Genomic DNA, 24,643 nt, shown 5'->3' with positions numbered 1-24,643 from the left:
GGGTATTTTTAAAAAAATATGTGTAAGTTTATACACTTCTGGGCAGGTCTTGTCGAAAAAAAAAATTAATTCCAGTAAACAATTATTTTGCCGTTAATTAGTTACTTGGAGCATCTGTGCATATTAGTTGCATTGAGAGAATGCTATAGTAGAGTTACTCGACTATCAGATACCTGTTACTTATCTAGTGACAATGCGAACGCGATATTTCCTTTATTTATTGAGGAATAAAATGAGAAAAAAAAGTAATAAAATTGTTTAAAACAGTGGGCGCGGCAGATTTGGGCGGTTCGACGGCGTTAGAAGAGGCGTGGCCACGTGAAAAAATATCATTTTGGAAAAGAATGGAAAAAGATTTTGGCAAATTTAACAAAAGTGTGGAAAAAGTGTGGCAGCATGACATAAGCTTGTGCTGCTTCTATTTCTCTGAAATCTTCATGTCTAATCTCTAGCTTTATTAGTTCCTGGGATCGACGGATTTTACATATATACTTAATATGGTCGGAAACGCTTTTTTCCCTGTTATACATACATATACGAATCTAGTAACAGGTGTACAAATTGTAGCCACCCGAGTAACTTACTTCAAATCACAACATTTGTAAAACGATCACATTCCGTTACAACGCTCATGATGAAATTTTCGCAGTGACTCCCAGTTTTCGTTTTTATTTTAAACCAGGACAAAATTTTTGCAGTGTTTACGGCATTTTTGCAACATAGTTTATACTCCACTTTGAATCCGGCTTCATTGAAACAATGATGCTGGCCAAGAACACGCTCTCCCGAGCACCGAATGCCATAAGGAGTGGATTGACGTCAAGGACCATTCAGGTGCGCATGGAGTCGTTGTTCGATCCGTATGAACATGGCGCGCCCAGGATGGCCACCGAGCGAAAGGATCTGAAGAAGAAGGAACCTGCGGACAATACCAAGGTGCCGGTCAAGGACATCTGCTGGATGTCGATGCGGCGCAGTGAGTACAAGTGTCGTTCCGACCCCGAGTTCAACGTCCCGGCCTTTATTGACTCCCGTAAGAGATGCCTTTCCAATCGCTGTGCGATGGCCTATCCGCCGTCTGACCTCATGTTCTACAAGCCCACCGATAAGCTGAATCGCAAGTACCAGCGCACCTGGTCCGAGTGCGTGGTGCAGGAGCGCAAAAGGAAGGCCGTTTGTCGGTCCCGACCGCCCAAAATTTATCGACGGAGCCTTCGAACTCCGCCTTTGAAGGTTTGCCCCAAAGGCAACAAGAGCCTTGGGCTGGGGCTTTGCCGCCCGAAGCCAGCGAAGAGCTCCTGCCCCAGGTTCAAGATGCCCTTCTGCAAGCAGGCCATAACGACCGGCTGCCGACCAGGACGCCCCCCCTCCAATTGCATTCGCCCCCGGACCAAGTATCCCAGCTTTTCGGAGTGCCAACCGTATCCACTTCCCGATGTTCCGCCCACGCATTGCTTCTGCATCAACCAGCCGCCCATGTGCGTGGTTTGGAACTATTACCGCATGAAGAAGTCCTAGATGCCTAGATCGTCCTACAGTTACCAATTGCCAAACTTAAGATTCGAATAAACAATAGGATATACATTATTTGGGACTAAAGCGGCCTTTATTTTGGGTAATCATTTCTTCCCACTGATGGAGCTATTTGGGTTAAAGCTCGTAATCAGTTGAATCAAACTGCATTTAGACAAACGGCTTATGTTACCTATTTAACCAATCTCTTCTTACAACAAATAAATTGTACATTTTGGGTCCAATGCATAGAGTCCTTTGGCTAGCATGTCAGATACCCGCAGCCTCATTTCAAATTTCGAACCGCACCCTTTCGACCAACGCCTCTCTAAATTTGATATTCAAAAAATCCAGGCACCATGATCACATCGAAGCTGCGCCTGCGCCGAGCACAGATTCCCAGGTTTTCGATCACGAGTCGCTGGTACAATTGGGGCAGCTACGACGCCAGCTCTGGGGAGTGCTGCAAGATGCGCGACAAGGATACCACGGCCTGCAAGGATGGAAAATGGTTCTGTCCGGTCAAGTACGAGCCCAATAAGTGTTACGAGAAACCACCCTTGGCAGTAGAAGAGTACCCCAAGTATCTGCAGGAGATCTATAATCGAGGCAAGACCAATCCCGACTGCTTGCTGAAGCTGATCCGCCACGACGCTGACCATTACAAGCCGTCAGATAAGCAGCGCAAATTCCAGCGGACTTGGCCAGAGTGTCCGCTCCTCTGGCTACGACCAAAGGACTCTTGCTGTCCCGATCAGGAGATATATCTGCCCATGAATCGGCGCATCCGCCCCCCGCAGGAACCACCACTTTCGGCTATTGAAAAGCACCTCTTCCAGATGAGTATCTTTTGCAAGTCCGTCAGAGCTCCCTGTTGTAAAGTAGGTCGACGTCCGCCCAACTGCACCAAGCCGCGGAGGCCATCCGAATGCTGCAAGAAGTTCACTCCGATGCCCAGTTTTTCGGAGGCCTGCCGCCATCTGATACCACGATTCTGTGGCTCCGAGTGTGCCTGTCGTGGAGGGAGCTTATGTGAAATGTGGAACACGTATAATAAGTGCAACAAGTCGCGCAGGAACTGCACCAAGCCGTTAATAGGGTATTCTCCGTTAAGATCCAGGATGCGATTTCCATTCTGAGAGATTCCTAAGTGTGCAGCTGTCTGATTTAATGGTTCTTCAACAAAGAGTATGCGGTAACCTAGTGAGTGACCTAGTTTTCCCGGCCTAGCAACTCACAAGTTCGACAGCTTTCAAAAAATCATTAGGCCAAATCAAAATTCTATCAAAATTTTAGGCATGCAGTCAGCACTGTGGATCTTTTGCAGACAAGGTTTCAGGAGCTTTGCCACTAAGACGCAAGGTTTCAGGAGCTTCGCCAGCAAAGTGACCTACCACGCGGATCCGCCATGCCAGCCTGTCGACCCTATGTGTCATCATGTTCCAAGCGGGGGATGCGTGCAGGCCAGGGAGACGATCAATCTCAAACTGCCACATGAGAAGTTATTGCAGCAAGAACGCGACCAAAAGAAGGAGAGGAAGTGCTGTGTCCTGCGATCGGCAGCCAAAAATCCCTGCGTAGGGATAACACGACCCAAAGCCCCTAAGCCGGAGGAGAAGCCATTTCGTTCTATGTGGGAGCCACCTTGCAGGGCGAACGAGCAGCCGTTCTGCAAGGAAATGCTGCCCCGCTTCGATGCGATCTACTACCATCCCTCGAACAAGTGCCGCTGCTACCAACGCACCTGGGTGGAGTGTTCACCCGTTAAGCAACGGCTCAAGAAGGTTTGCTGCCTGGACGCCATCGAACCTCCAGAGATTCTGTACCGGATCAGGCCGCCCTGCCCAGGAACTTGCCCAATCAACTATACGGCTCGCAGGCTTCTCTGTGAGGATGCAGAATGGAAGCGGGACCCAACGAGAAAGTGTCCGAAATTCTTTCACCCCTGTTGCAAGCTGGCTCGCTGCAATCCTCGTTGCTCCAGAGGCAGAAAGCCCACCCTATGCACCAAGTTACGAGCTCCATATCCTTGTTACTCAGAAAAAGTAAGAGGGAGAAGACCGCTCCGAAAAAGGGAGTGCCTTTGCTTGGAGACCATCCCGAAATGTATAGCTCTTGCGGAAAGACTAAGACGCGATGGGTTATACCTTAAGTGATAATCCTACCGATACACGTAGAAGTGCAATTTGAGGGTCTGGCTTTTAAAACAAAGTAATAGATACAAATATATGTTTCTATTAATTTGCTTTAGCGGTCAGGTCTCCTATCTTAATAAAAACCATGGAAATTACTCAATAATGCGGCATACAAAATTTAAAATTTAGTCTTAATAAAGCATATAATAAAAATTATATTACATTTATTTTTGTGCCTTTTTTTTCGTACCTCTAAGAAAAATTATGATTTTTTGGATTTGACATCAAGGCCACCAACGCCATTGAAGTCATCTATAAAATGAATCGATTATTTCGGAGTGACCCATTTTTTAATCAAGCAACTGGCTTCCAAATCGAACGTTTCCATTTAGATACCCAACACAACTTCACGCAGACCGAAGCATTCAGGGAAACTAAGCAGCAGAAGAAGCCAGCGAGAACTGGTGAGGATCTGAGATGGGTACCTCTGTATTGGCCACGATGTGTGCCGAGCGCCTGACCAAGCTCCTCGTCCGCTACTCCCGTGCTCAGCCTCCCGTGGGACGAAATCAGTCCCACTGCGTGGATAATGTGCTAAGTCCTTTGCCAAGGAGTGAAGCCACTACCGCCTTCCTGAAACCAATGAACGCTGCTGGACAGGTCCATCCCCCATCGAAGCCCGCCAACAAGTGGCAGCCGATGGGTACCATCACGAGCATCGGACAGAGATTCCAACGGGAGGCCATGGATGAGATTTGTGCCAGGGCCAAGGACCGCCTGCTGCCAAAGACCGAACCGCGACGCTTGAACTTCTCTAGAAATCACGCCCTTTTCCCCAACAAATCAAGAGGCCTTGAAGATTGGAAGAATCCGGGGAGTGGGCGGTACTCAGCTCCATTTGTCAGCCTTTTCCAGGCTCCGAACTGTCCTAGTTTGCCAAAGAAGTCGTTTTCTCATCCGCTTGCCTTCGATCGTCAAAAACTGTATCGGGACTGCTATTAACCAAAAAAAAAATTGGATAGTTCTCGATCCTGATGCCAAACTCATACGCAGACCAATTACTCCACGCGCATTTTAGCGTAGTGATTGGGTTGCACTTGAGATTGGCAACAAGGGTCCAAGATTCTCCACAATTCGACGTATTAAAGATGTAATGTGTTAAGTAATAGTAATAGTCTTTTTAATCATTGGCCTATATACGGAGTGAAGTCTGGTAACGAATACTGACAAATGTATTCAGCAGCTTAATGTTGTAGACCAAATTAGGGTCTTCCGAATAAGAAGCACACATAGAAATTGACTGAAAATGTTAGGTGACAACCCTATATGAGAAACTCAATATTTTGCTCTAAACCTCATACTTATTCATTCGTTTCGGCAACACTTCCTCTGCGAGAAGGAACTCAAATTTAAGTTCACCAGCCATGCTCAACTCTTTGGCCAAAAGAATTGTGCTGATGCCCAGCCTTATAGCACTGGAGGATACGTGTCGATCTATTCACGTTACCGCCTTAATGGCGAGGATGGGTAAGGATTTCTGTCCCGTGAGTGAGGTTCCCGACTGCAAAGTGGTGAAGAAGCGACCGTGCAGTCCCACGGATCCACCAGTTCGTCCTTGCAGCGAGGAGGGCTGCACCCATCCGCGATACTCATGTTGCGTGAGTACCGGCATTTCGGCGAATCCATGCGCTGATCCGAGCAAGAAGACCAAGTTCGTTTCGATGTGGAAGAGATACAAGGATGAAGATACTAATCGGCCGGAAGCTATGTGGCACTACCCGGAGGAGTGCTGTCCGAAGTGTGAGGATACGCGATTTGACGTTCTGTACTACACACCGTCGGACAAGTGCCGGGAGTTCCAGCGCACCTGGTGGGAATGCTGTCCGAAAATGGTACCGAAGCGGGTCTGCTGCTGGTGCGACGCCATTCCACCGGAGGTCCTGCGGCGGGATTTGCCCATCTGCCCGCGATCCGCTTGTCTCGCAGAACACGAAAGGAAGCGCTATAAGTGCCTAAACAAAAGGTACAAGGGTTGCTTGCGCGTCCGTATGCCGTGTTGTCGAACCGCTCGAATACCACCCGACTGCCGGGCATTCCCCGGTCCTTCCGATTGCGAGAAGATCAAGTGCCCGTTCCCGAGTTACTCCGAGTGCGTTCAGGAGGATCCCGCTGTTATCCCAACCCGGCCACCAGAGTGTGAGTGCCTGAAAAAGGCGTCTCAGTGCGAGCAGATCCGACGAGGACGTCACATGGAAAACAACAACATAAGCATCTGGCCCTGTACTTCCAGGGGAACATGAAGTCCATAGTCGAAAGTTATAGTAACTCTGGTCTTCGATGGAATTTCTGAAACACCATACATATGTGACAGAAATTCCAACAGAGACCAAAGTCCTCAACGGCAAGCCCTTCATCACCAGAAATCACAAACTTTTATTTATGATTTCTGGTGGTAATGGTTCCCTGTGGAATCCCCATCCCAGCAACCCAACGGAAAATCTGTCAGTTGAAGTACATTTAATATCTCATTCAATTGGCATTCGGAACCCTGTTTAAAATTCAAAATTCTAGGCCTCGTTCAAAATTAAAATATGCCTCGCCTCTCGGTTTTCTGCGGATTATCGCGTAGAATCATCTGCTCCAGCACAGCTCACCGAAATCTTTGGCGACTCTTGTCCGACAGTTCGGATTCGACCATTATCCCACACGTTTCGGACAAAACGGAAAATAATGTAAAGAAATTCAAAAAGGAAACGCAGGTGGATCACACAAGTCACCTATTTGTGTGGCCGGAGGCGAAGGACGAAAACGTTCACCATGTTACAGAGAACAAGGAGGATAGCAATGACGATATAACTGCATCGTGGGGCTGGAAAAATGACGAGCTTGACGTGGAGCAATTGGCAGGACTACCAAGTCCTAGTGAGGTGGAGGATCCATACCGGCAGCCAATCAATGAATCGCAGGATGATCAGTTGCAATTCGCTGAAGGAGACCAATCAGGAATTCAAGAAGAATTACAATTCGCAAGAACGCGCTCCCTGCGAGAACAGCTTGCCAAGAATCAGGAGTCCCAAGAACCATTTACCAGCTTTGAGAAAACTTCTCTCATATCCGTTCGAAAGAATGTGGACTTCATGATGCAAGAGCTTAGTCAGATTTCCCTTATTTTGAATACTATGGAAGGAGGTGAAAAAACAATGGGAATGATTACTGCTGAGCCGGAAGTGGCTTCCTTTGCACTCAACCAACCCAACATAAGTGAAAGTTTGGATCATGAGGAGGAATCAAAACAGTCAGTGGATAGTGCTAGTTCCTATCAATCTCAGCTAGATGTTGCAGATTCTATGCAGTCGGAGGTAGCCAGTGCGTTGTCAGAACCATCTGGATTGGGTGATGTAGAGAACCTAGATCATAGCGAGAGTTCGAACCAGTCTTTTGATTCCGAACTAACGAGGGATGTCACCGATCAACTTAAATTGGATCAAGAGATGGAAGCAAATCAGTCTTTGGATTCTGAGTTAACCGGTGAAATGTCTAATCAATCTAGTTCGGTAGTTTCAGAGTGTTCGATATCCGAGGAGGACATCGGGGAAGAGCTGAAATCTCACGAAATCGAGCAAATTGTGTCTGCTGGCGATACTCAAGAGTCCAGTCCTTCAAAAACTAATGAGAATACTCCCAAGACTGATGACACGCAGGACATTCAGCCTAAGGAAGCAATACACACCTACAGGCCCTTTAAGACCATCGAAGTTCCTGCCAAGAAGCCCACTAGCAGCCTTTGCACCGAGTCAATTGAAGAGCAGCCCTTGAACCAGGAACCCCAATTCGCCACAGGTACCCATTTGGATAAAGATGGTTACAAGGTTTCTGCTCAGCTGACCGAGTCCGAGTCCCGTCTTCTCATGCGCATGGCTCTGAAGCAGGCTTTAAACGATCTGGAGTCTGGCCAAAGCAAGTACAAAGCAACAATTCTGGAGGCTGAAACCGAGTAATACAAGAGCACCAATGACCAAAGAAATAAACTTATAACATTTAAAACTTATTTTTTATTTTTATCGTTGTCCTTATCCTTCTTTTTACCCTTGCCCTTATCCTTCTTTCTCTTATCATTTTTCATTTTCTCGAGCATGGCTTTCCTCGCCTTCTTGGCCTTCTTTATGGCACTGGGACAGACGTGGTTCTCACCATGAATTTTGACCCACTGGCGACCTCGCTCCGCTTCGCAGAGGCTCAGAGGGAATCGGCACTCGCACTCCCGAGGTCGAAATGGTCGCTTGGCCAGCTTGGGCTGCTTACAATCCGACCAGCAGGGCATAGGGGCACACAGCCTGCGGCAGCAGGAGGGCGTCTTGGCCGCGTGGCATCTGGGCGGACGACGTCCTGGCACGCAGCGTGCCAAGGGAGCAAAATGGGGGCAGGGTCCTGTGGCTGCGGCGCTGAGCGTTGTCCGCTCGCGCCTCTTGGCCACCCGACGGGCGGGGCTCAGAGCCTCCAGCTTGTCGTAGGCGCAGATTATCTTCTTGCGGATCATGAACTTGGGACACTCCACCCAGTGGCGCTGGTAGGGACCGTCCTTGCAGGAGGGTCGGTAATACATCTCGTCGAACGAGGGCAGTGGCTTGGTGCAGTTGGGTTCGCAGCACAACTCATTGGATCGGCTGACCACGAAGGGATACGGCGGAGGCAGGTTCTTCGGCGGATCCCACATCGACTTGAACTTATCCCGTTCGGCGCAGAAGGCGGCCGGAACGCAGTGCGTCCGGACTTTGCATTCTCGCTTGGCAGAAGGAGGCTTTGGTGCAGGTGGTGACGATGGCGGCTTCGGTGGACTTGGAGGCTTTGGGGGCTTATTCGAGGAGCCGCTCTGGCGTGAGCTGAAGCCCCTTAATAGGGAGGACCAAAACATTAGCCAAAACTTTTAATGAAAATGGAATTTTGACAATTTTGTGTACCGTAATGCCGTTACATGAATCGCTAATTTAAAATTTCTTGCTTCGTAGTCGAAATTTCGATCGAGGCCTGCTGGACGAAAAAGAGCTGGTCGAAAATTGGAGAAAATCGGAAGAGGGTCCTGTCGAACACATTCACTTCTCCTGCAACTCAACTTCAATGCAACGGCGACAGGCAACACAAAATTGCAAACAGCGGACTGCGCATGTTTAAATTTAATTGAACATTTAGCCAAATTAAAATGCATTTTATTACGCAGCCGCCGTTTCTGGCCTGGAAATGCAAAACAACGCGCGCCCAATCAGCCAGGCCAAGTCAAGTAAATCCAGCGGAGTTGGCCATACGCGCAGATAGACGGAGGCAAAGGCAGGCCACACTGGGAGAAATACGATAAACATATCAACTAATGTTTCCAGAATTCCTGTATTTCCTCAGTTTAGATTACCAACTCAAGATACATCCATTCACGAAGATATACAAACAGTTACAGGAGTATTGAATGTATACTATTCGTCCCTGTTGATTGCAATTTTTTCAAGTGTAAAGACACAGGCACGGCCAAATCGAAAGACGCTGACTGGGCCTAGGCACGCAACGGTTATTCAGTTTTGTCGGTTTTTCGATTTGGCCTTAAGTTGGCTAGGCAGTGCCTATGCGAAATTTGGCACAGATTCGCGGCAGATTCGAAGCTATTCGGCTGGGATCGGATCGGATTTTGGATTGGACCGAGGCGGAACTGCGAGTTGCAAACTGGTTGGAGACAGGCCTAGCAAGCATGCGTTCTGCAATTGTTTAATAGCCTAATTAAGTGTGCGAGCGAACAGGTTGGCCAGGCCGGGAAAGTCGGAAAATCGGAGGAGAATCGGAAAAGTCGGGCATATGCAAAGCCAAAGGAGCAGAGCGACTGTCATGCTTCACCAAGAGATGTGATGTGAAGTGATGTGACGGGACAGTGACTGCCATGCGGGTGGTTTGTCAGCTGCTAATGCCAGTCTGTCTTTATTTTCCTCTTTCTATTTTTTGCTCCTTGTTCTGGCTTGCAATTACATTTGGCTGTTAATTGCATTATGCATATTTATGGAAGCTCTCCGGCTGCAGCTCCTCCCCCGGCAATCGAGTTAGGTCCGGAGCAGGATCGGGAGGCAGAGCTGGGCCAGGAGCAAGGGAAGCAGACGGATCCGGCGACAATGCCGGCTCATTAGCATACATCAGCGCGTTAAGCTCGGAGCGAGTGTCTGACTGAGTTACGACCAGCTTTCCACTGTCTGCAGCTGCCGTCATCATCACCATCGCCATCATCATCATCCTCGTAGCCATCGCCATCCAGTGAGTGGCTTAGTGGGTGTTGCCCTCTAATTTAAATTAAAATATGAAAAATACTCAACGAGTGAAAAGGGGTTTGGTTGCGAACAAAAACATCACGCTGCGAAAACTGAGAAACGTGCAGAAAAATCAAATCTAAAATAGCTGCTGGACATGGCATAATCAAATTGTGCGCACTGGGAGAGTAGGGAAAATCATATTTGCCAGGAGATTGTTGTCGCTGTGTGTGCAGCTGCAACTAATTATATTATTAAGATTTAAGCAGAAGCATAAATTCTGCATTTCACAGATAAAAAGAAACAAAATAATATTGAATAGAACTATGGCATTTAGAAAGTTATATCTTATATTTCAGGCACTAGCCTAGAATCACCACAAATTATATAATTTATTTGCTATTAAAGTATCTTTGCTTTTAGCATTTTTCATAAAAAGTGCCATCTGTATATCCCACACACTGAATTCCTGGCCTCAATTACTCTTCACTGCTTTTGCTCGCCAACACCCAAAGTATTTTCTCTGGAATGTCCAAAAGCCATGCTCTCAGTCGAAGTTTTCTTGGCTCATAAGTGCGTGGGGTTCCTAGAAGTGGCGGAGAAAGCTGAGCGACTTGGCTAGGAGACATTCGGACAAATGGAACCTTATGCTCGCCTGGTGGGCCCAAAAGCTGCGACGAGAAAATGCGAGGATGCCGGAGAGGAAGTTGCTGGCACGGAGCAGAGCACGCGAGCGTAATTCGTCCAAATGGCCATAATAAATAAATGTGCCATTAGTCCGGTCGCAAAGTCCGCCTAAATCTACACATGCAGAAATACTAGACGGCATTCGTATATCAATAAGCCAACGGGCGGACGAAAACTTTCTAATCGCAGTATAATTGCAGGGGACCAACAAAAAATATTCGTAAACCGCATTAAGAAAGAAAAAAGGTGGGGAAAAACACGCAGCATTAGCCACAACTAACATGACATGCGCCAAATTATGCTGCCAATTTCGCAGGTGGGGAGCCTAAGTCATGCAAAGCGAACAGCAGCTTATGATTGGGAAACGCTGGTAATCAGTTTGTTAACACCCGGCGACAATTAGCGACTAGGTTAAGTGCTTGGCTATATTGGACCATAAGCCAATTGCCGTCGATATAAATTCACGGAAATTTACTGGACAGCCGCTCGCACGACATTAGCATAATTAAGTTAACTTGAGGCGAGAACGGGTTTCTCTGATCCGCAGATTGATACTTCTGCTCATTGGGGGAGACTATCTCCGATCGCCGAGCGAAGTTGCCACTGCCAATTAGGCCGGCCCTAGTGCCGCCCGGCTCCACCCAACCTATGGAAACAGGATTGCGTTCGGGAGGAGAAGGGCATTGTTTAATTGAAATAATTACACATTAAGTGCATTAATTATTTTCACTTGCATGCAAACAGCCAGGACGCCTGCAAGTCGCCACTGCGCCTTTTGCCTTCTGCCTTTCGCGTAATTATTAATTTAAGCCATTCGACGACTCCGCTGGGTATCGTAGGCCATTACGGACTACAACTCCGGGCTGCAACATCGCGCAACATCGGCACGACATCCACTTGCAACTCGTTTTGTAGCCGCCGTTAGCTTAGGTCATAATTATAAACGCAAAATCATAATTAAAGTGTATTTAGCCGGACTTTGAAATATGCTTCGACCGCCCCCGAAGACACAAGTCAGGTGGAGGCAGGTGGTCCGGCAGGAGTCGGTAATTAGCCGGAATACGTCAGCTAATGTCGGGGGTGTCTAATCGATGGCATGGCATGGAATAAATATTGCGCGGGATAGCTTAGTAGCTATATATTTCATACTATAAAATCAATCACAATCACATATGTCAATGCCAAATCATTTATCAATGACACTCGTCTTCAGAATATATCCTATATAAATATTTTATGCAAAATATGACTGTCTTTATCCCCATACAACCCTTTTGGTTGTGGAAAGGGGTCAATAGCTTTGGCCAATCACCAAAACACACATATCCTCAATTTACTGCCATCAGTCTCCTGTTTGGCCGTCGCCTTCTAAACTAATTTAAGCATACAATACCCAAATTAATTACTAAAACAGGTTAAGTTGGGCGCATAATAGCCGTCTATGCAGCAACTGCTGTTCTGCTCCCGCTGCCGTCGCTGTTGCTCCTGTGGATCTCGTCCTGTCGATGGATGTTGCTCCTGCACCTGTCGTTCTTGGCGCTTGAATAATTATTGCAGTCAACTACTGTTCGGGTCCGGTATCAACCGGCACTGGGTCTGGCTTTAGCTTTGGCTTTGGCTTTCGGTGCCCTCCCAGCACGTCAATTGTTTCATTAGTTACCCTCACCGCCGACGAGCTTGTTCTGCGGACAACCCGGCGTATGTGTAATGTGGCAAGGAGTGTGGACACCGGCGGGGGTGCCGCGGGTATGCAAATAAAGTGCGGAATATATTTACTAATAACTATTTTACCTTAGCGACATGTGTCGCGCTCACCAGCGCAACCACATTTGCGTTGTCCCTTTTTGGCCGAAAGTTTTGCGTCAATGTTTTTGGCTTGTGCTCCTCAAAGGGGCGGGCGTTGGCCACGCCCACTGTTTTTTCCAACTGTGTCGCATATGTCAGCTGCTCCTCTCATAATTTATTGAAGCACATAAATTTCACTTAATTGGCAGTGCCAATAATAAAGCACCAACAGGGAAGACTAACGATGAGACCAACAAAGTTTTGAAAGTCCTTTTCACCATCTCCCTTGTTTTTCCACATGCATATTAGTTGCAATTATTGAGTGGACTAATTACTCAGTAGAGTCAGTGGCTTACTAACAGGAATGTTTTGCCACAAATGGCCAAGTCCCAAGTCCCCAAGTGTTCCTTTTTCCGTTTTCCTTGAGGTATCCAGTACTCACCCACCCACCAGGCAGGCGCGCTCATTAAACAAACAAAATCGGCCACAAAACTCGTTCTTGCCATTGTTATTTCTATTTTTATTATCTATGCCACACCCAATGCATAGAGTAGAAAATTATGCATTTTTCTTGGAAATTTTCTATGCCATCTGCGGAGTGCATCTCGGCCGCCCTCCTCTTGCCCCTCCTGCTCCACCGCCCGAGCTCATAATAAACGAATTAGCGCCTTTGGCTAAATGGAAGTAGAATGCAATTTCATTGCAATTATCAAGTGGAGGAGACTGGCTCCTCCATCCACTGCCGTCCTCCTTTGCATGGCTGGGCTAAATAAACAACCCGGTAAGAGTTCGACTTGGACTGGGACTGCGACTGCGACTGGGTTTCGGACCTGGTCCCCGACTTGGACTTGCACTTGGACTTGGCCCCACAATGAGCACATAAAAAAATTAATGCTCTCCCGCTCGGCGAAACCATAAAGGTATGTCTGCTCATGGCCAATTTCTTTCGGGGCCAAAACGCAATGCTAACAAATAGAAAAATTATCGCAATTGTGGCATCTTTTTTATGTTTTCAGTTTTCCAGCTTGTCTTGTGGGTTTTTCCTTAAGCCGGAGCGAATGTGCATTTAATTTGTGACGCATTCAAACAAATGCAAGGAGGAAAATTTATGCGACCACAAAAAAATAATTTATAATTTAAATATTTTGCAAATATTAAACTGCAAATAAAAGAAATATCTAGGATATAACACTTAAAATAACCGGACGACGATAGTCGAAATACTTGTTTTCAATATATATTAAATTTAATATTTAATACTAGATTTAATCTTGCTAAAGGAAAAACAAACCGGCCAATGTAATTTAAAATAATTATTGTGTAACATTTAACCTTAATTGGTTAATTTGTTCAAAGCTGAGAACTTCTTGAAAGATTTTAAACCCTATCTACAAAAAATATTGCATAAATTAATTGAATTGTAATTTTTGTAGAGTACATATTTTCTCTCTGTGGATCTGAAATTGTCCCGCTGATGCATAAAACATCAACAATGCGATGCGAAACGATCCGGCCAATCCGACAGTCGAAAAGCGCGACTCGCTCCTCTCTCGGGGAGCTAGCCAACTTTTCGAGCATTTTGGCCGCAAAAGAAGCGCAAAATAAATGCCAAAACCAACAGCCACAATATCAGCGAGCGGCAACAATAACACAGGCAACAAATATTATGCCTTTTGGCAACGTTTTTCATACTGCGCACTCGACTTCCAGCAGGCAGTCGAAGCCACGAACTCCGAGTCCGAGTCGGAGTTGTACTCTTACAAACATGGTCATAATCACGCGTTAAATTAATGAGTTTAAATGCTATTTTTGGCTTTAACTATTGCACACACACACAGGCTTAATTGAAGTCAACTTGCGGCAGAGTGGAGTGTCTCAGTTTCAGTTTCGAGCTCGGATTCGGGTTCGATGCAATCCCCTCCCAGTCTCAGTTCCCCCGCAAATTATGAGCCACATACAGCCAAGTTCAGGCTCAGCTTTGGACCAACCGGCTTCCACCGCGGCGGCTATATTAAATTTATTTTAATGCCAAACTCCTGGCCGAGCTCCGTTCCAGCCCGCTCCGCAGCCATCCGCTCACATGGCCAGTGGGCATGGTTTTTACATTTTCTCCCATGGAGGCCAAGTGGCCCAAATCGCGTTTCGCTAATTATTAACGATCCGATCCCTTTTCCTAGCTGCCAGGCCATTCGGACGGACTCCATCGATTGCTAAGGGCAGATGTGGGGTCAACCGAGATTTGGAACAATTTTCGGAGCCATCTGGCATATGACTAAGGAAAGGTTATGGAGCAAAATGGAAGTCAGTGTGATTCATATGCTAACGGATTCATATGCTAGATACAAAAGTGAATCACCCAGAGATTTAGGGCAATAAAGGGCATTACAATTTCTAGAACATCAAAAACATTTATGAAAAATAAAATAATAAAAATAATTAAATAATTAAATGCGCCACAAGAGATAAATGTTAATATTTACACCGAGTACCAATCAAATCCATTATCACGCAATAGAAATTACCTTATTACTTATGATATTGTAAGCCACCACAACAGCAGTTCGTTCATGTTGTTGTCGTCAGAACGTCAGCCACATTGTTAATAATTTTTTAATACCACCATAATTAAGACGAAGGCAATTTGCAGTTTGCAATTTGCCATTTGCAGTATGTTTTGTTTTTTCCGCTCGGTTTTGCGTAAATGAATCCAAATTAAGGCAAGGAGCCGGGGTAGTTAGAGCCGGACAACGTCAAAATCAACTTGCCAGATACTTATTACATTGGCCCGAAGTCGCCTCTGATGATTATTGGCACTACGTGGACGTGCATAAGTTGAACTTACTACTGGCAATATAATTAATTTATACTCAAACTCTCTGACAATTTCAATGTTGCATGCAGCTGGCGCAGAGACGAAAGCCGCAAACAACCAGCTCGACACACAAATTGCTTGGTAATTTATTTGCAATTAATTTTGAATTAATTTCAACGAAAGACGAGCGAACAAAAACGGTCTGCAAAGGAATTTGGGTTGCGCTGTCTTGGCCAAGAGGCCCAAGAATTCGGGACTGCAAGCCGCAATGGAGGGAGAAGGGCACTTTATGAGGCCCCTTAAATGAGGGGTATGTATATACTCGTAATGTGTGAGAAGCTGATATGCCGCGAATCTAAAATATAACCGCTTAAAGCCGAGACACGGCCATTTATCAATGCATCCACCATTTAAATTAACCCCACACCCGACCCCCTTCCCCGTTTTGCTGCCGACAATGGGCCATCATCTTTGGCTCATTTGCAGTCAATTTAGCGCTCACGTGGTTAGTCATAAACATTTTTGCACAGAACATTCATTTAATAAGCAATTATTGCCTGCTCCTCTTTAAGACTCGTATTTTGTTCCCTGCCCGTTTGCTGTGTTGCATTTACGCGTCAAGACTTTCAACTAATTACAAACGATTTACATGCAACACAGCTGGGCGTACGCTAACCAGGGCCAAGAACATTGCAGCAAGAACCAGGCCAGGTTTTCGCCTGCTGCCTGCTCTCCGCCAGCTGAGTATCCAGGTCCGGATAATCCCGACCGAGTATTTGCAACATTTAAGCCAAAATGCAGAAACCGGTTGGCCGCTCCTCATCATCGTGGTCATCATAATCATCACGACATCAGTGCGGCCGGGGAGCGAGGAAAACACCCACGAGAAGGCGAATCAAATCCGCTTGGCACGCACGTATAGAAAGAACATGGATGTGCAGCTCATAGAACGCGCGGTTCATTGCGCATGCGCGACATGCTCCTCTTGGCCAGAAGGAGTGCACTTTGTGATCAGCTTATAATTAGCCAGGCTCTGGTGCGAGTGCCACATCCGTGCTCGACTTTCGCCAGCTGGCGACCAAAGGCCAAAGGCTTGGCCGGCGGACGGCGGCTCATTAGACGCCCATGAGTCACCCAGCGGGTTGGCTTTAGCCAACCGTAGGCTTTCAAGAGCTGCCGCCTTGGCCCCAAAATAAAAAAATGGAAAATGGCCAATGGATATAACTGGGTACAGCTGCGTAGTCAGTGGGTCCGCTTAGATCAGGCCTCGTAATTAGCTGTAATATATCTCCGGACAACTCAAGTCCGGTTCGGTTAGAGTATTTTCGGGTATTTTAGCCGACATTTAATGCAATATAGTTATTATTTATTTTTGGATAGATAGGATAAAACCAAATTGAAGACATAAAAACATAAGAATAGGAAAAGGAAATGTAATTAATGGTATTTAAGTATAATAGCTGGCTAGTTTGGGAGATTGTCTTAACTTCTAAAGTCATTAAGCTATTAAGTAAGCACTTACAATCATTTATACTTGCTAATTAATGCGTGCATGTATACCACCAATTTAAGTTCGTTAAATTAACTTTTATTCTATTCCTGCACAAGTTGCGAAGAAAGTGTGTTAATTCGTTTCATTGGTTTCCCTGCAGCACATTAATTTTCAATAGATTGTACTTATAACTTTATTTTTTCCCCCGGCCTCTAATTCGATTTTTATTGCACCTGGATTTTCTTGTTTGGCGCTGCCAATAGACAATTTATTTCTCAGGTACACACACATTGTGTGTCGAGTGTGTGTGCTGATTATTTCGCGCTTATTATTTGCTGCCTTTGAGCTTGCAGCCTTTTCCTTTATTTTTTGCTTAATTTTCAATAAATGTTGCGGCTTTGTTGCCGCTTGTCTCTCCGTCGCAGTCGATTACTCATTTGACTGCAGCACATAAATTTTATGCACTTTTCCATTTTTTCCTTTTCTATATTTTGATTGCTTTATTTTTATTAATTGCTTTTTACGGCATTTTGTTAGCAGCTAAGTTCGTACTCATAGTACCTCGCCGCCTCCGAGTGTGCGTGCTGTATCTGTTGAGCTGATTGTGTCATTAGAGTGGATCGCATTCGACGGATACTGAGGCTGCGACAGAGACAAAGCGGCCAAAATGCCACGAAATGCGGTCGAAGAGATACTCGAGACCATGCGGCGAATTGATTTGCCATTAGAATTGGGTCAGCAGCAATCGGCGAGCGTTCGGATTTAATTGGGAATTTTAATGGGTAAATTACCAACACCATATTGGATATGGTAAGTGGATATGTCAAGGCGTGCTGGGGTTTCCTTTTTGGAGGGCGTTGTCTACGAGACATTTTGCTTAATGTTTACTTGCACAGCTTATGTTAATTGCCTAGCAATTCAACAAATATATTTGTAAACTATTATAGCTCAGAATCTTTGCATACCAGGGAAATGTAAATTGAGAGTCTAATGTTTTTTCCCGCCTAAATGCTGACACACTTCTTCAGCTTGAAGAGCACTCAAAGCTGATTCCTTTAGTTTTCAAAACTCATAATTCAGTCATTTTTACGATCAGAATCGCCTAAGGTCCCCCAAGAATTATCCGAAATAAACTCGAAAATAGAACTCGCATTGATCAGCAGTTCGCTTGTTGTTCCCAATCGGGTTTCTTAGCTGGTTCGCCACCAAAGTATTTGTGTGCCACAAGGCAACAAGCAACACAGAAACCCAAGACCGCCAGCAAAATCGAGCTGCGAACCAACGAGGACATGCGAATATTTTATTTATTGCTGACAATTGCACAAAAGTTTTTTCCCTTCTGTGATCGGTTTTTTATGGTCATTAAAATTGGGACAAAAATATTTTGACCGCGCTCGAAGTCAACGTTTTTTTTTTTTTTTGGTTCTGAATTCTGAAGCTTTGTTCTGGTTGCTCGTTTTGTTATTGGGCAATTCTAGAGCACGCCGGCCTGCGGCAAGAGTTTGAGTTCTGTGTCGCCGATTTGCCCTTGATTGGCCAGGTTGCAACATTCTGCGGCCGCTGGCCGATCGAGCTGATTAGCCGGTTCCAAGGCGGCGACTAATTAATGACTTCGCATGCTAATTAAAAGCGCGCTGGAGAAACCCACACGTGAGTCCCAAAGGAAACAAAGTCGCCACTCGGACAAATTTCTAGACGAAACCAAAGACGAGAACATGGGTATAGGATACCCAATATCAGGGGTGCCTTCTAACTCAGCCCTTAAGGGACATGTGCTGTTATTCAGTGAGAAAACTGGTTTATATTGATTCTACTAAATTTGAATTAAGATAGGTTTAACGAATTCCCTTCAAGGTGAAGCTATCTAGCTATGTGAGCTTATGACACCGACTGCTAATTAGTAAAAAATTGTGTTAATTTGTATTCAATTCAAATATTTACTTAACTATTATTTTATGATCTAAACTCTAAGCTGATTCGCACTATTACTTTCACCACTATTGCTGCAGTTGCTCAGCCTGAAATGGGTTATGCACGGATTCAGCAATGCTGTTCGACTCACCGACTCGGTTTTGATGTTGAGCGCCAGGACGTGGGAGGAGCTGTTGGAGGAGGCCGACGGCGGTGAAGCGGGCGCCGCTCCGCTGCACGGCGACTTGGCGGCAATGGAGGCGATGGCGTTCAGCGGCGAGCGGCTGCTGGGCAGCGGACTGGCCTCGCGGAGCGGACTGCTGCCCGCCCCCGCCCCGATGCCGATGGCCATGCCCAGGCTCTGGGAGTAGGGCGAGACCGGCGACTTGTTGGCATTCGTGGAGCAGTTGGAGGGCACCACGGCGGCGGTGGTGCAGCTGGTCAGGGTGCTGGTGGCGGAGCTGGAGGATGACGAGGATGAGGAGCAGGACGACGACGAGGAGGAGCTGCTGCTGCTGTTGTTCGTGCTGCTGCTCTTGTTGCATATCATGGCCTGCATTTTGGTATTGTTGTTATTGTTATTGTTGTTGCTGCTGCTGTTGTTATTGTTGTTGTTGGTGGCGTTGGCATTGTTATTGTTGACACTTGCCCCAGCACCGGGCATCAGGCTGCCATCGCAGAACTCGCGCTTCACAATGTTGCTGCCGTTGTTGCTGGAGTTGGCGGTGTTGCCGCCGATGTTGCTGCTGCTGTTGCCGCTGCTGCTGCCGCCGCCGGGTGTCGCCCCAATGGCCGCCTCACATGGCAGCACCGTGCCCAGCATCTTGTCTAGCGTTGTGTACTGTGACTGTGACGTCGTGGATTCAGCGGCACCGGCGGAGTCCTCGCAGCCCTCGGCCATGTCACGTGTCACTGACCCGCTCGCATCCTGGGCCACTCCTGCAATGGGCAACACAGAAGGGGCTTAAGTACCTCGGTGTGCATTAAATATTAAGCCTATAATGGGAGGGGCTTTAAGGTGATGCGCAGGAAGGACTCAAGTGCAAGAATGCGTTGGCAACCGGCTGAATTGACTTTTACTTTATAAACCTTTTGATTTCAAAACTTTACACCTTCTGAATGAAAAGATGACCAACTACTACATACCTTACCATTTCCATTCAACAATCACAAAGTTGGTAATAAGAACAAGGATTAAAAAGGAACAAAAAGCTGCTATCCTTTTTGTCAGTTAGCTTCAGCAGAGTAAGAGTACGAGAAACCATTCAGAGATGCTAACTTCGCAATTATCTGATATCAACACAACTCCTTTTTACCCTTAAAATATCCAATGACATCTGGCCAAACTCCCCCTCACCTGCCACTCATTCCATTGGCATTCTACGTTGCCAACCCGCTGGGGCCATCATAATTTAGAATTTACATTTATCGAATATATTTCGTGCACTTAAAACCCTTGCCCTGGCGCATTAATTTCATTAATTATCCCTGTTGCCCGTCGGTTGACCACGGCAACAACGCACAAACAACAATGAGGGCCAAGATGCAAGGGGCTGGCGGGGGAACCCACACACGCCGCATAATTTTGCAAATGCAAAACGCAGACGGCGCTCCAGTCTGAGGCCATGTCCTTGCCGAGCCACGACGTTCTGCACCGGACAACGGACGACTTTTACCGCCGGAATTGTGAGGAGGGAGTTACACTCAAAGAATTAAGACATAGAGAAGTTAAGCAACCGAAACAAAACCGATTTGAACACACTGCTACTAAGGAGAGTCCCATGAAGTCAGATGACTTTATAGATATAAAACCTATATTTGTTAATCAGCATATTAACTTACATTTACCCCGATTTTCTTACTGTGTGGGAATCGGCTTGATGGACACAAAAGCCGGAGCATACGGGTGGCTTCTGCACAGGAGGGATGCAAGTTCGGTGGAATGTGGGTGGAGCAGTTGGGCGGTCTGCACATTCGTAATCGAAAATTTTACACCTACTCTGCATTATAATTTATACCCGAAGAGGGACAACTGACCAAAAGTGGCCGGGAAGGGGAATGAGGCGAACGTGTCTGGCAAGAAAGTTTTCCTGCATACAAGAAAACGGAAAATACGATGGGAAAAAATTAAGAGCGGGATGGAGAGGGCACAGAAAATGTAATGCCCGAAAATGTTGTTCAAGTGCATGGGGTAGGGGGAAAGTTATCCGGGAGAGATAAGGATAATAAGAAGGCGAATTTTCGAGAGGCTTGTGCACGCACCCTGTGCAAGGACACTAAATGTCAATGAAATAGATTCCACTAAATGTCATTTCTTATGGGATCAGGACGATGGGACAAACTTCGGCCTAAGCTGCACCCAAAGGCGTCTAAATTTAGGCAACAATTTGCACTAAAGAGCTTACCTAACTCCAGCCCACAAAGGAAACATCAATGCCTATGCCTTGACGTTTGGCCCCAAAAAGGAGAGCCACCACTTCGTCCTGGCGAGGCAAGGAAAGGTCCTTCGTTGCATTGTCTGCAGGTCTACACAAAACGGGCGTTGATTTTAATGCATAATGCATACAGCTGGCTCCTGTCCCTTGCACTCCTTCCAGAACCCACAGCTCCCAACCTCGCAGGACCTTTCCTGTGTATCTGTGTGTGTGTGTGTCTGTGCCCGTGTGTGTGCGTGTGTCTGCAGCTGTAATAATGCAAGCAACTGCACTCGGAACTCAGAACTCGGAACTCGAGTCGCAGTCGGACTCGAACTTCTGCGGCTCGGATTCAGACCCTCAGTTTGCTCTTTCCATACACGGAGCAAAAATGCGTCCCTTTATCGAGTTGCAAGAAGAGCTTCAACTATCTGTAATGATGCGACGACGCTTAACAATGTATTTTTTTAACTAAGCCACCAAACGGAAAAAGTGAGATGCTCCACGAGGCAAATATATATTATGATATATGATGATATAATGATGTGAACCAATTATTTTTTCGAGTGCTCATTGTTTGTGTCGACGTTGGCCAGCCGGCAGCAGTCAACGAACGCACTTTTCCGGCCACATAGCCAACGCCGTAATGAGCCACATGAGGCGGGGACTGGGAGATGCCAGGAAGGGGGAAGGATCTGGATCTGGATCGGGCGGTTGACAAGGAGGGGAAGGGGGCAGGGAAACAGGGGAACGGAATGCCAGGACTGTGCCTTGAAAGTTGGAGTGTGCAGGACATGCAATGCCAATGCCTGAGCCTGAGTCCGAGTCCGAGTATGAGAATGAGAATGAGCAAAGCTCCGTGTTGTAGATTTTGGCCAGGAAAAGGCTGGTTTTCGGGGGTGGTGAGAGGGCGTAATAATTAATTTCGTACGTTGCATGCAAATGTCTGGCCACCACCCCTGCGCACCCCATCTGGCATATGCATAAGAAGCAAAAACAATGCATAATATCAGGGGCAGCAGCAAAAACAGAGTGCACATCGGCCACATACAAAATAATTTCAAGCATGCGTCAACACAAAATGCCAAAAGCCTGCAGAGATGGAATCAAAGGGAACGGGAATGGCTCATGGCCCATGGCTCTCGGCTCCTAGTTGCAAGTACAAGTCGGTGCAACATGTTGTGAAAGCAAATGGTAGCGACAAAATGTGCAGCCAAATTAAGTACAATTTGCGCATATTAAAGTCGGGCCAAATTACACGGAGCAGCAGCAGCGGCAGCAGCAACAACGGCAACATTTTGTCGCTTCCTGCGATCGCCGCCTGCCTCGAAATCTAATCAATAACCAGCAAACTAGTAGAATTTCATGTAGCACACTAAATAGCACGATTAATTATCGCCATGCTGGCAACTATAATTCAAATCAAGCCCGCTTCATTTTCAATGCACGCCAGCAACATGCCATCCGCAACGCAGTGCTCCTATCGACTTGCCAACGCATTACAAACCGGTCTAATTATACTCATTTTCTTGCTGCCTGCCACATGTTGCTGCTGCTGCTGCTGCAACTGCTGCTGCGGCTATAAATTGCAATTTCCATGCAACTTTCTATCGCCGGTTAAGAAGCGAGCTGGAAAAATTTATCATTCAAAGCTGTCCCTCCATCTCCATGCTGCATGCTCCATCTCCATGCGGCATGCTGCACACTCCAAGTTCCACCTGGATCGATCGCATATAGTCGTTTGGCGAGCGTTTTGTCTTCGACAGCAATTCGTAGGCAATATTCAAATTAATAAAATCATCAATAATTTCGCCCGGCCGGGACTGGCAAACATGTAGAACATGTTGCTGCTGCTGCGGTGCAGCAACTTGTTGTAATTAATAGTCAAACTAAATTGTAGCACACTTGCCATCATTTAGAGTTAGGAGCCAAATGTGGCACAAAGCAATTTTTGATTAGAAACCGGGCACCCGACTCCCCGGCCAACGGACATCGATCGCCCCTCGGCCCGCAGACAACTTCATTTTTATGGCCAACTCTGGGGCTATTAAGTTTTTCTTTTGATTTGTAATTAGCGCAAAATGCATATTAAATAGCGAACGCGACGAACTCGAGTGCCTCGGCCTTTGAGGAAGTGAATGGAGGTTGAGTCACTCGCAGGATAAGGAGATGGGGTGGTGGGGCGGGGTTATGGGCTGTTTTCGGCTGCTTATGTCAGCAGAGTAACCTGGCCAAAATAATCAATAATGCGCCGGCATTAAGTCATTGAGTTGAACTTATTTATGCAACATTTATTCACGCACACACACAGGGAGCATAAAAAGTTTTGCAACTTGGCTTTGTTGCTCCTGCTCGATTGCACTGTTTTTGGGGTTGTTGCTGCTTTTCCTATCGGGGGTGTACGGCCGAACGTGCAATTTTCTTAAAAATTACACACGATTACACATGAAATACACCGGCTGATATATTATGGTAGTGCCAAGGGTTAGGGTGGAAATGGAAAGGGAACTTTAAGTTTCCAAGGTGTCGGAGGAACTGCGACTGGGTGTGTCCTCAAAGAAATTTTAAGGAATTAACTTCGATATAAGTATACAAGTACCATGGGTTTCATTAAATAACTTAAGAAGCAGAAAGTCCGGATGAACATTGAAAGATAAGAAACAGTCAAGGATTCGAATTGGTAATGATTCCATACTTATTGGATATACATATATGATTAAGATATGATCCAGTAAGTAACTAAGTAAATAAGATTATGCAATCTATATTTTTTTCCGTTGAAAATTGATATTGGTCAGGAAAAGCTTTGTTTCCATTTTACCACTGAAGGACCAAGAACAATGGGCACTTGCAATCCGGTCAGTGGACTACGGCCAACTGCCTTTCATGAGCGCGTTCCATTCATTCGACAGCCATTCTCCACTCAAATCATTAAAAAAATAATAATAATAATGAAATTTGCGTGATTCAAGCGGAGCACGCACTAGGCGATGCCAATAGCAGCAACAACAATCGCCGGAGGCGTTCTCAATACAACAGCAACAGCTACCATAAACACATGTGCAGTAAACGCCCCCGGAAAAAATGCAAAAAGCGGGAAAGGAAGTCAAAGTCAGGCCCGGTCGAAGCTGAAAAATCAACCCTCTCGTGCCGCGAGTCCTGGGTCCTTCCTGTGCCCTCTCACTCACACTCACACTGCCCAGACATTGTCCTTAATGCGCCGCGTAATGAGTTATTCGCATTTTTCCTGCTTTGTTTTGCGCAGCCGACGACTCCCCTGATCGCCCACATTTGGCGATTTTAATTCATTTAGAGCAGGAAATAATAATGGCAAATAATGGGGAGCTCTGGCTTCGTAAAGGTGGAACTTTAAATGCCCTAAGGAGGCCGTGAAACGGTGATCCTTGATATAACTTGACTACAGTACGTACTCTTTAAAATGGCTTCAAATTCATACCCCACTTCTTTATTGTTAAATGTGTGTTATTCTCCAAAATAAACGGTTTTTAATAGTTCTCAAACCTGAATCAGAGAGATAAGAGAAAGCTATCCAATGTCTCGAAACTAGACTTAAGATCGATTGTATCTGAATATCACGGCTGATTGCTATCCTCCATGGT

The 24,643-nt window shown here is 46.2% G+C and overlaps 8 protein-coding genes across 9 annotated transcripts in view; 6 read left to right on the top strand and 2 right to left on the bottom strand.

The window, feature by feature from the left end:
* The window catches only part of LOC117138227 (alpha-protein kinase 1), a 68,089-nt gene that overhangs the window by 28,928 nt on the left and 14,518 nt on the right, over positions 1-24,643 (bottom strand). For both annotated transcript variants that reach the window (XM_033300172.1, XM_033300173.1), the window contains exon 2: positions 18,761-19,548. In XM_033300172.1, the coding sequence (XP_033156063.1) occupies positions 18,761-19,510 (750 nt within the window). In that variant the 5' untranslated portion in view covers positions 19,511-19,548. The remainder of the gene's footprint in view (positions 1-18,760; positions 19,549-24,643) is intronic.
* On the top strand, positions 564-1,587 carry LOC117138235. Its single transcript, XM_033300183.1, has one exon. It carries the CDS (start codon positions 760-762, stop codon positions 1,516-1,518), a length of 759 nt encoding a protein of 252 aa, XP_033156074.1. The 5' UTR covers positions 564-759; the 3' UTR covers positions 1,519-1,587.
* LOC117138234 lies at positions 1,814-2,674 on the top strand. Its single transcript, XM_033300182.1, has one exon. It carries the CDS (start codon positions 1,872-1,874, stop codon positions 2,649-2,651), a length of 780 nt encoding a protein of 259 aa, XP_033156073.1. The 5' UTR covers positions 1,814-1,871; the 3' UTR covers positions 2,652-2,674.
* On the top strand, positions 2,793-3,836 carry LOC117138233. Its single transcript, XM_033300181.1, has one exon. It carries the CDS (start codon positions 2,811-2,813, stop codon positions 3,666-3,668), a length of 858 nt encoding a protein of 285 aa, XP_033156072.1. The 5' UTR covers positions 2,793-2,810; the 3' UTR covers positions 3,669-3,836.
* LOC117138237 lies at positions 3,939-4,825 on the top strand. The gene has a single exon (XM_033300185.1). The coding sequence runs from the start codon at positions 4,125-4,127 to the stop codon at positions 4,647-4,649; it is 525 nt and encodes a 174-aa protein (XP_033156076.1). The 5' UTR covers positions 3,939-4,124; the 3' UTR covers positions 4,650-4,825.
* On the top strand, positions 5,008-5,973 carry LOC117138231. Its single transcript, XM_033300178.1, has one exon. The coding sequence runs from the start codon at positions 5,072-5,074 to the stop codon at positions 5,945-5,947; it is 876 nt and encodes a 291-aa protein (XP_033156069.1). The 5' UTR covers positions 5,008-5,071; the 3' UTR covers positions 5,948-5,973.
* Positions 6,218-7,695, top strand: LOC117138229. The gene has a single exon (XM_033300176.1). The coding sequence runs from the start codon at positions 6,239-6,241 to the stop codon at positions 7,643-7,645; it is 1,407 nt and encodes a 468-aa protein (XP_033156067.1). The 5' UTR covers positions 6,218-6,238; the 3' UTR covers positions 7,646-7,695.
* Positions 7,693-8,685, bottom strand: LOC117138232. The gene has a single exon (XM_033300179.1). The coding sequence runs from the start codon at positions 8,557-8,559 to the stop codon at positions 7,693-7,695; it is 867 nt and encodes a 288-aa protein (XP_033156070.1). The 5' UTR covers positions 8,560-8,685.

The sequence above is a fragment of the Drosophila mauritiana genome, chromosome 2R, assembly GCF_004382145.1.
Source record: "Drosophila mauritiana strain mau12 chromosome 2R, ASM438214v1, whole genome shotgun sequence".
Taxonomy (NCBI): Eukaryota; Metazoa; Arthropoda; class Insecta; order Diptera; family Drosophilidae; genus Drosophila; species Drosophila mauritiana.
This window is presented reverse-complemented; position numbering and strand designations above follow the sequence as displayed.